The sequence below is a fragment of the Curcuma longa genome, unplaced genomic scaffold (genome assembly GCF_044706935.1).
Source record: "Curcuma longa cultivar G26 ecotype Majalengka, Jawa Barat unplaced genomic scaffold, ITB_CL_G26_1.1 contig_23017, whole genome shotgun sequence".
Lineage (NCBI taxonomy): Eukaryota > Viridiplantae > Streptophyta > Magnoliopsida > Zingiberales > Zingiberaceae > Curcuma > Curcuma longa.
Window position 1 is genome coordinate 17,683 of NW_027432062.1, and position 12,077 is coordinate 29,759.

Here is a 12,077-nt window from a genome sequence, read left to right on the forward strand (position 1 = left end):
TGTATTCGTATGTTCTTAATTTCACACTAGTTCCTGGGAGACGGTTAATTATATTAGATGATAACTTGCTAAATTGAGTTACTGACCATTTGCTAATTAATAGGCTGCGATGGGACTGAACAAAGACGAAATCTCAAGCAGCATGGAGATCAATCACTACATCCAGCTCGGAGCAAACGTCGAGGAATGAAATTGTTACATTAGATTAGATGATGTTTGTTGCCGAGGATATATATGATTCTCTTTACAAATACAAGGATGAGAACTCCAAAGATGCACCTACTTAGAGCTCGTCTTCCCCCGCCCTATGATTCGAGGTAAAGAATGTGAACTGGTTTGACACGTTTTATCTCTAATCGTCCGTCAGCAAACAAAATAGCAAATGAGAGCTTTAAAAATTTTATCATCATTTATGTTTAACAGTGAACCAGAAATCATCTAGCTGATCCAGTCAGTTTGCCTAACCGACGCAGACTATCTGAGTCAGTTTGCCTAACCGACGCAATCTAACTCATTTGGTCCGTCCATCATACTCAATTTTGCCCGTTTAACTCAATCTATCTATAATGCTAGATTTGGTCAAAATGATCAATCCATCCGATCTGACCAATTTGAGTGTGTTTATGATCAATAACTAATATTATTTAATTATTTTATATTTCTTAGAATAACAATTCCTCTCAAACCATTCATTCAAATGTTATGAACTATTCTCATTCAATTAAACCGTATTAAACTCGTCCATAAAGAAAGACATCGGCACGGAATAATTAGAAAAATGGCGTTTCTTATTAAAGCACAATAAACGATAATCCCTAAACGTTAGTGTTTTTGATTAAGAGTCCAACCAGTATTTAGCATTTGCTCATGCATTAACAAATCAGGATTAGTTGAAACTCTGGTCCACGACTTCCTAGAACTCGAGACTTTTCCGATGTAAACTCACATTTTTCTGGCCTAAATCCCGTAATTTACATAACAAATAGCTACAGGAGACGAGCATATCTTTTGAATTAACCAGAATCAAGTAGTTGGCCATTACATAGATGCCTTTCCATTATAAGAGCATCAAGATCGAGACTCGGGATGAAATTAAGCAGCCGTCGTGACTAAGGATTTGCAGTACTTTGTTTTAAGCAGCACTGACTAAGAAGGTGTCACTTGTTTTGCAGGTACATATGCTTCTGCAGTGAGCACAAGGAATAGGCAGATTCAAACCCTGGCAGCTTCATATGCTCCGAGCAACCCTTTCCATCAAGTCCCGTGGCCAATTCTTATTCATATTGTTCGCTACCAGGTTGGCAATCTGCATCACAGAGGAAACAGGTTAAGGGTCATAATGGGTCGGTGCTAAGGTTATAAAAACTGGCAATGGAATTAGGAGCTTATCCTTTTTAAGATCCAAAATAATGAATTGGTTAATCGAATAAGAAAGGCAGGGAAATGTGAGAATTTTCCTCATTGCAGAATCTGAAATATAAATAATCTAATTTTTCTATGCCTTTTCTGCAAACTGCGACCTAGCAATGGAGTAAAGATAAGTCTTCAACACAAAAAGGTGAAGATAACAAAACACAATACTATAACTGAGCGTTTAATACCAACACGAAATTATGAGAAAAAAAAAAAGTGCCATAAAGATGAAACTCTGTATTTAGAGGAAGATATAAAGCACACTGTACTCACCTTAGACTTTAAAGTGCGTAATGTTCCATCAGAATCTTTAACATTTTCCAGACAAACAAGAGTGATTTTGAGGATATCCGGCACACATGCTTGTACGTAGGTAGACAAACTATGTATATCATATGAAACGTCAGGTACCAGAGGATTTAACGGGAGGAATGGGATTTTGATGATCTCCCGCAAAGCATCCACATGCTGGCCAGCTCTAGCTAGCTTATGCACTTGTAGAATAGCTTCAAGCTCCCGTAACACAGTTTGCTGTTCAGAAACAGGTTCCCTTTCTTGGAGGCTACAAACACAAGATTAGTAAAGTTAGATGTTTGCTGTTAAACGAGAAAATCAATAAATAAAATAATGAAACATTAAACAAATACAATTACAAGTAGAAACACTGCCCCCATTAATCAAATCAGCGACAGTTTATATATGTATAACCTGGCATCAGAAGAAATCCTGTAGCTCTCCAATATATCATTGCCTGAATGAATCAGACTAGCAGCTTGGCTATCACCATCTAACTTTCCTCGTGAAATGGCGCAGATTGCATCTGAGAGACACTTGTTAACTGTTTCCAATGCTACAGCAAATGCTCCAACTCTCTTGTGTATTTCTATAGACTGAATATTAAGAGAGTTATTCAAACGAAATTTTCAAAGCTATCATACAGAATATTGTAACAACTGCTAAACTTTGACATGGATTTTCTGCCCAGTCATCTTAGGATTTTAATATCTATGAAAAACAAATTTTGGTTGATGTTTATGCATCTTTCAGTATACTTCTGAACCAATCAATATACCTGCAAGAAGGTGAAATATTTAATCTTCAGATAAAATTGAATGTCTAGTTATGCCCAATACCCTTACAAAATGGTGGATTAGATTTGTCAACCAATTAAAGGCAGCAAAATTAGTCTGACTGGAATTTGGACCAAGAATCTTTTTTTTCCCCAAGAACAAGTGTCCATAACTAGGAATGTTCCAACTGATTAATCTTGAAACTAACTTCTGGTCCATTTTATGTTACATGTATCCATATATCTTAAGTCATAACAGCACTCTCAAATCAGTAAAAACTGAGAACCAATTAATTCATAACTGTCACTGTCATTTTATACATGCAATTAAAATAGAGGTTGAAATCAAATACTTTAACAAGAAAGAAAGGCTATATGTGTTATTACAAAAGCTGATACAAACCATAATAGTCCAAATCAGAACATCTAGGATTGGAATTACTTGACCTTTTTTTTTTGGTAATCCAGGTATCCAGGTATTACTTGACCTTTTGCTTATACATATCTTTTCTAGTAGACCAACCCCATAGCAACAGACTCCTAATTGATATTCAGCCATGCTTTCTAATGCAATTGTGACACACAGCAAGTGGCCCACCTTATTCTGCCTTTTGATAAAATATCACATTTTCTATGTCAGCTCATTAACAGCTACATTTAGTTTAAATTAAAAAAAGGTTGTGACGCCAAAAATTAATGCCAATTTAATGTTTGACTGTGTTCTTTGAAATGTAAAAGGCTAGCCAATAAATTTAAAATGCATTAACAGGAAAGCCAATAAGTTCAACATGCATTAACAGAACAAATATGCAGCAAAACTTGACAGTAAGATTTGCTAACTGATTGAACTCTAGCCCAAGAAGATGAAATTATGCAAGGGTTAAGAGGACATACTTTATCATGCAGTCCAGATTCTTGGCATTGGCGAGCAGCTTCAAGTAAAAACTGTTTTCGGCTATTCCGATCCATCATATATTTACTAAGTGAACCTTCTTCCCCAGTGCCTCTTGGACCAAGTAAAAGAGAAACACCACCATCTTTGAGCAATATCTCTGTAAGTAGCTGTGCCAACATCTTATTTCGTTGCCGTTGCTGGTCATTACTACCCTGCGCACGCCATGACACTTCTCCACCACCCATAGCAGCAGCTGCTTGAGCATAATATTCTAGAGCTAATTCAAGATTACCTTGACGCAAATACACTGAACCATATTGTTTAATTATGCTTGCAACTTCTGCACAGGCATCCATAATTCCTATCTTGCGGTAAGCTCCAATCCCATCCGAAAGAACTCCATGATCTGCTAAAGCTATTGATATATGCACAGAATCCACATTGTATCCCTCCTCTCCTACTTCTTTAGACAAATATACAACTGCTGGAAGCAACTGAATACTCAAAAGCAAAACATATGGATAAACCAAAGGGTCTCTTCCATTTTTGGTATAGTATGATGGCTCAAATTTATTCAAATAACCTTGAAGATCATCTAGGCTATATGGTACCGACCCTTCACTTAGAACTATGGAAGAGGATCCACCAGAGAAATCCCTTACTGCTGATAATTTGAACCACAAGAAATCTTCTATAGTATTGAAAAGATTTGGCAAATCTCTAAGCAACCTGTCTATCTGGCGTCGATTACCAGAAATCATTGCATATAGCAACAATTTCTTCCTGTCATAACCAGGTCGCCCTGCTCGATCACCCATTCTTAACAATTTTTCACACTCTTCAGAAGCAGCAGCAGCAGTATCTGGTGAAACTGAACCACTAGAAGCAATCCACTCTGCAAGCTGCCGATTAAATAGCATTAGCAAATCAATCAGAGAAGAATAAATAATGAACACCAAGGCGAGGTTTTCTACTGTGGAGAGAAACAGTAGAGAGGGATCTGGTAAAGAAAATGAGAAGGGAATGGGAAAGTTCACCGTTTCCTTTGAGGAAAATAAAGAGAGGGAGAGAAGTTTGAAAGGAAACACAGACAGATAATCCACGATTTGTTAAGGGAATTTTGGTATTATCAATTAGTTCCCTTTCAGTCTCTTTAGCACCATCTGGGGCGAATCAAATTGATGAAACCAAAATACCCTTTAACCTACATTGTGACAAATATGCCAATCTGTTTCCAAGGCACTCTATGTTCACATGATCCCTCAATAAGGTCAGCAACAATCACGCTGACAATCAGCAACAGGAGCATCAACAAGGGTAAATCTATACAGTGGATGGTTTCTTCCTTGTCTATAAGTTTATATAGAGACAAAGGTGTTATGTTTAAAAATACTTATTTCGTTAGAAGGGTGAATTTGTAATAAATTGTTCTTTCTTTCTTGTGAATCTCTTCAAAGAAATAGTACTTTATGAAATTATCATATTTTTCTTTCAGCTCAAGGAAATCAAAAGAGACTAGGTCATTATTTCTCTCCCTTCACATTTCAATCCTCTATCTCCTCTAAAGGAGCAATGTTTTTAAAATTAAACCAAGCAAGGAACTAAAGGCCCTGCTGTTTTCTGGTTGAATCGACCCAATCTGGTTCAATCAGACAATTTTCACTAATAAAACCAAATCAGTTAAGACTTCCAGTTCCCAACTTGACTAATTGAACTTATCAGCTCCAACTGTATTCAAAAACACCACTTTTGATCATTGAAAGAAAGCGCAACCTAAGCAATAGGTACCTGAGGAGCAAAATGGTGGGCAGCACGTGACAATTCAGCAACTTTCTTGGCTTCGTTGTAGTAGCCTGTTCTTAGACAATAATAAATCTGCATAAGACAAACAAGAAAAATAATAGCTAGTTAATATAAATACAAGATAAAAGTATACCTATATTTTCCTCAACTACAGGGTGTAGCTAAAGCAGTGTGTAGCTAAAGCAAATTGGCAACGGAAAATCTAACTACCAATTCAGGAATGACAAAAATTGGAATGTGGTCATTATAACACAAGGAAAGCAACTACTAGTGCAAATACTCAACCACATTTATTAAGTTAATAGTTGAAATTGAATTCATTGTCATTTATGTAACCATTGATACAATTCCAATGAATACACGAGAACCAACAAGAATTATCACAGAGGAATTTACCCACCAAATGATCGTGCATTGCATAAAGAGTATGAAAATACTTTCATGTTCACTTTTCTTTACTGTTTGCGTACTACGACTCTGTGAAGGTCTATTTGCCATCTAGACGCAGCAGTGGCATCTACGCTTCAAAAAATCTGTTCATAGGACTAATACCTTGGAAAGTTATACTAGGAATGATAAATATCTTAACATTCTCAGAAAAAATGTGGAGGATTTACAGTATAGCATTTAAATGTCACAATAACTATATTATACAAAAGCACCCATGATCGAAACAAATTTTCTTTCAGAATCATATGTGGTGAATCTCAGAAAACCCACCTATTTTATGGGATGTCATCATAAATCACAATTTTCAGGAAATTAGACCATGGTGTCGGAATAATCATAAATACAAAATTTTAGTATTTAGTTCCATTCCAGCAACACAGGAATCAAGAATCTGTAAGCAAACATAAATTAAGTTTGGGGTGCTTTCTCAGAGTGCTTTGAAAGCCAAAGCACTTTAGGAGTTAATTATAGCGTTTGATAAACACATGTTCAAAATGCTTTTACCAGAGCTGTTTTTCCGATATATAGGAGAATGCTTCTTGAAGCTGTAGTACTATTTTAAAACAGTAAGCACATAAGATATTATATTATATATCAACAAAATTAGATGTAAATTTCATTATTTCTTTATATTTTAAATTAATAATATACTGTATTCTTAGCATGTTATCATTGTTTTGCTTACAGTGAAAAATGCTTTCTAAATTATATACCAAACACTATAAACTATAAGGCTTAACAAAACAATTTTCAGGTATAGATTACTGAACAGTAAATTTCACAGAATGCACTTTAGCAAAAAGTGCATTTTCTAAATGTTCTTTTGAAATGCAAATGCAATTTCAAACTCTTCTTCAGCAAAAGGTGGAACCCACCACCCCAATAGCCCTACATGATCGGCCCGATGACAATTTGTGAAGAGGTAAATTGAGAAGCTGCAGTTGACCACGACAGGGAAGGGCATTGACTCGGCTTCGCCGAGATTCAACTCTTGCCCACTTCAGCAAGTCTGTCCCATCGTAACCAACTAAACTATGCTCCGGGGGCACAATTTCAAACCCATTTATAGGATGAGCGGATTCAATCGAAACCATTGATTCATGCTAATTCCCATTCCATACTATCCATATTACAACCTCAACATTCTTGCTAGGCATTAACTAACAGACTCATCATCAGCAAAAAAAATCTTAGAAGATGTGCAACGGGTTGCCTAGTTAATGCAAGTTCTAAATGCAAAAGAAGTTACCTGTTGCCAGGTTGTGTCGACTGGGGGCTGCCTAGACTTATCACCTGCGTCAAAATCTAGCACACCATGATCTCTAAGTCGCACCTGTCAGTAGGCACATAAAACCACTATAAAGGCACCATATGCATTGGCACCATGGAGAACAGCAAGAAAAATGAATTTACAATTAACGAACCCGGAGAAATGCCTGGATCTTTTCCAGGTTGCCAACAGCGCCACCTAGAGCAGCCTAAACCCCAAAAACAGAAATGGCATGCTAATCATATCGATAAAAGAAAATACACCAAATGGGGTATGATCAAACAAACAAAAGCAATATTGGACACTCATTCTCATGACACTATTGGCAACAAAAGAAGACAAGAAATGAGCATCTTACTACAAGAAAACAGTAAATGATTTTGCATTTGGAACCCTAGGTCACTTATTATGAGAAAGGTTTCCAGTTTATTTGTTTATTAATATTAAACTGACAAAAATTAGAAAACAATACACTTAGAGAGAAAAGGAATTTTTTGGGATTATATTAGTATTTCCACTATGACAATCTCATCACAGCCATAAGCACCATGTCTGTTACTCAGACTCGCAAAAACAAAACCACCATTAAGAGCATTACAGCAGCAACTGTGCGATCAACACTATTGTTGAGATATTTAAAAATGGGACAAGGATAACCAAAAGCCTTGTAGATTAGATAACAAAACAACAGAACAAAATAATTTCTTAAGGAAGAAAAATACAAGTCAAAACTACAGTCCAAACTATGTGAAGAATGAAGCTTCAACTGACCCAAAAAGGCAACAAATCCAGATGCCTTGCAATGCATAGAAAATTCTAAATAACACATATAATTATTAGTTGTATATTCTCAAAAACTGAGTTGTAAGTCTTCCCATAATAGTTTATCCTTCCAACAATAACCATTCACGAAAGAATGATACCTGTGCGGGATGGGCTTTTATGGTATCAAGGATATATTTCTCATGGCCCCATTCAAGATGGTGCCTTGCACCTGTTATGAGAGACATTTTCCTTGACAATTTATGTTGATAATTTAAATATTCACCCACTAATGCCTGCATGAAATACCATCAAGAAAATTATTGAAGGATTTGTATAACACGTCCATGATAAAAGGAACCAGATTACAATAATTGATTGTCAGTCACTACTAGCAAAGATGAATGCCATTAGCAATCTCCAGTAACTAAAAAGCATACCTGGGTGAGGTGCCATATTTTCTGCAAGGTAACTGACTTACTACCAGAAAAATCAAGGTTCAGACTCTCATAAGCGGTCTTGAAAGCTGTAGCAGGCTAGCCAGAATATGAAATCAATTAATGTGGTGAAATGAAATCATGCAAAAATTAAGATAGAACTAATCATCTAGTGGGATAATTTAGTCAAAATGGCATAGGAATTGAGGAGTTACTAAAGCTATCATGCCGAATGGTAAAACTCAAAACTACTCTTAGATAATTTATACTAGAGACAAAAATAAGAAGTGTTTTAGTGGAAAACATTATCTTACTTTAAAAGGTAATCCACGTGCCCTGGCCTCATTTAGACTACTCAGTATCTCAGCATATACTGTAGCTTTCTTATCGATTATTGGCTTATTAGCTAGAGCCACAACCTCCATGCCTGATGGGTCCTTGGGAACATTAGGACTGGATATTTGAGATAGCATCTGAACATTACGAACAAGCCCACCACTTAAAGCGCCACTGTTTCCCCTTGGCAATGTAGAGAGTCGACTTAAGCTTTGCAAAAATTCTCTCTTTTCCTTTTGCCAGTCCTCCTATAGAATACTAAACTTAATCAAGACAGAAGAGACTGAAAGAGAGGAAAAAATGGCGTCGAGCATCAATCATATATGAATATCAATGTCAAGGTAAACAAAATAAAATCACAGAGATACATGGGCATGCATAATCTTGCAAAGGAAACACTAAAAGTGATGGGCATATCCATAAAAAACACATATTATAAATTAAATAAACAAAATAATCAACTAGGATGTGTATTTAAGTGTCATGAAATGAGTTATGATGCCCCAAGGAGAATAAAAGAATTTCAACATGTCTCTGATTCAATCTAACACTAACTAATCATAATGTTGACATGAAATGTCAAGACGCCATAGCTTTTTGTGTATCGTATTAATGTGACAATAGAGATATGCATGCACAAGCAGAGCATACTGATCCAAAAGTTAAGTATCATTGATAATGTTGTCAGCAGGGACTGAGTTTGCAAGTAACAGATATATCAAACTCGATGTCCCTACATCAACTTCTGGGGATCTTGGTATCACATTCCTTTCCATGTGTATTGGTCCAGTAGATAAATTAGTGCATGCCTCATTCTATGTTATCCATTACAACAAGTACATATCTAGAACGACTATAATGACATAGCACATGGCATGCATCCTTGGTGCTTGATACATACAGAGATGGTGTTGATATGACAGAGATAGAAGTATTGCATCTCAAAAATTAATAGAATGATGCACACCTCTAAGACTCGCATCATGTGTTCATGGAAGCTTCTCAAATTGTCCTTTTGAGCTTCTTGGATGGATGAAACCATTGCCATTTCATGAACCTGTCAAAAGGGGAATAGATCACCACTTAAATAACTCCACAGTGCATATATCATCATTCATCAGTGAGAAAATATTAGCTGTTATATTTCAAGAGAAATGCAACAATCAGGAGGACGCTCATAAATAGGCAAATGTAAAGCTAAGAATTGGACACTCAGGTTCAGAAAACCGTTAATAAAAGAAAACAGGAAGTGACAATTGAGAAAATTAACAGAAAATATGAACCTGCAGAGCTGTGAAAATCCTAATCCATCAACTATATCACAGCAAATAGGTTGATATGGAACTCAAAAATGAATGAAAATGTTTCACATTTTTTGAAATCATAACTCACAAGGATGTGAATATCCACGATGAAAGTTTCAAGCAATTTTTTTCATAGAAGAAACTTAGGATGTGATTTTTTTCTTCAAGAAAAAATACCAGTTGGCAATAAAGGAAAACCAATCGTGAGAATATGTTTAGTAGGAATATCTCAGGAAAATGGATGATATCGAAATCAAATAAAATGAATTTTTCTTATTTTTTGGAATAGCTAATCATCCACTATGATTTTTATTTCGCATAGAATTTGAAAAGACAAAAAAGTCTTATTATTTTACTTTTCTTTTCAATTTTCAGATTCTCTTTCAGAAAAAGTTAAAAATTGAAAGCAAAATTCACAAGCAAACATATCCGGCGCTACTGAAAGTAAATGTGCTAATCATCAATTGATTAAAAAAGTAGCATAACCTATCTAGTTTGCATTTAACAAGATATTAAGAACATTGTACAAAGAAACAATCATACAGCAAATGGGTGAAGAGGGCAACAGAATAGGGATGAACAATTATCCATGTTTCCTAAGATGTCTATAGGAATAGTACAATCATCCATATTTACTAAGAAGTCTATAGTAATTAACTATATCACAGCATGATTGATAATGTATAAAAATGCTTGTGTGGAATGAAGTTCATATCTGAAAGGCATTGTCAACCTTCAAACAATAATGATTTAGTACTAAATCTACAGCACCCTGCACCTACGATTTGAAGGTGGGGCACTGAAAATCAAGCCCACTCAACTCTTGTCTTGGTGCAAGCTTTGTTTTACTTTTATGATGTTTTCTTAGAGGCTATCCATTTGATTTCACATGAAATATGTGCGACATTATATAGAGCAATACAGCACATTAAGAAGAATACTCTATAGCTTAGCCTTCAAGTAAACTCTCTCATGATTACAACTGATCGACTAAGTTGAATGAAGAAAAAGAAAGAAAAAGCACAATAACAGATCGTGAACAAAGAACAGTGCATAGCAGGAGCTAACAAAAGATATAAGATGAAAAAAGAAGAAGAAGAAGAAGAAGAAGAGGTACCTGCTGCAAATACTCCTCAACATTCGTCGCCTCAGAAGGAAAAACATCCTCAAATGTTGTCTACAAAAATAAAAATAGCATAAACAAATAGTTCTTCATCAGTTCGTCATTATATATCAAGTGGATTGAAGCTGTAGTACTATGTGAAAGACCCAATGATGTTAGATTAATTGTAATCTATGACTTAATATCTGCATTAACTTAAATGAATATCAACTCAAATAGAAATAGAAATAGAAATTAAATCACTTATTGCTGTAAGAAAGTGATCAATCTACAGTATAGTTGTTTATTTTCTAGTTTTCTAACTGCATTGCTCATGAACACTAACTGCTATGCACTAAAGCTTAATATATATGTTGGTAATAGGTGAAGGCACTAATTGATTTAATGATCTCGTAAAAATTCAAATCCTTTTCTGTGTGTATTGATTTGTTGTTTTCTCTTTCAGCACATCATGCTTGAAGACATTCATATGCACCAAAAGTTATTTATGGGATTGTTGGTTTCAGGAAGTTTGTTAGGAAGTAGATGAGAGTTTGATCAACTAATTATTATTCACGAAGTCAAAAACCGAGTTTTTATCCATTGCCATGTCTAAAGGAAGTAATGGGCAAGCCATGCATATAGCTCGCGTGTACAACAAAGTGACAAACCCTCTATCAGCCGGCAACAAAAATTTAAACAAAAAGTGCGTGCAAATGGCAACCGTTGGATACCGCCCACCTTCAGCTCGAAAGACTTCAGATCCCGTACGTGCGAGCCGTTCTGCATCTATCCCTTCCCGGGCAAGCTAAGTAATCTGCTCAAGAGATGGTACCACAAAAAAAAAAAAATCGAAACTTAAAATTGTCAGATCGAATTCAAGACTTAAATTCCCGGAAGCGGGACACGGAATTAAACAGTCATTACCTGGTGGCCGATCGAGATGGACTGAGAGGGGGCTTCCGCGCGGAGCGTCTTTGATTTCAGCTTCTTGGAAAGCGACTCCAATTGATCGAGGTTCCGCTGCAAATAAGATTCAGCAAACAGCCAAAAAGGATTCAGATAAATAGTCAGAAGAGTGTGCTTAATTATGCGTGTGGGTGAGTGGGAAGAGCATGGGGATACCTGGAGAGGGGGAAATGGGAGGAAGGGCCGGCATGCTCCAACAATTTGGTGGTCGAGTGTAGGAGCTCCGTCCACCCGCTCATCTCCTGATATATCATTCGCCATTTCTTC

General features: G+C 36.0%; 1 protein-coding gene across 1 annotated transcript; it reads right to left on the reverse strand.

Annotated features, from left to right (window-relative positions):
• Window positions 1-804: 804 nt before the first annotated feature.
• LOC141818032 (nuclear pore complex protein NUP93A-like) lies at window positions 805-12,077 on the reverse strand. The gene is given in 16 exon segments (XM_074705632.1): window positions 805-1,306; window positions 1,687-1,975; window positions 2,122-2,303; window positions 3,377-4,279; window positions 5,166-5,252; window positions 6,880-6,963; window positions 7,055-7,108; window positions 7,824-7,958; window positions 8,103-8,198; window positions 8,414-8,683; window positions 9,403-9,492; window positions 10,857-10,916; window positions 11,583-11,609; window positions 11,611-11,649; window positions 11,769-11,872; window positions 11,974-12,077. Coding segments are annotated over 16 exon segments (2,589 nt in total). The 5' UTR covers window positions 12,065-12,077; the 3' UTR covers window positions 805-1,228.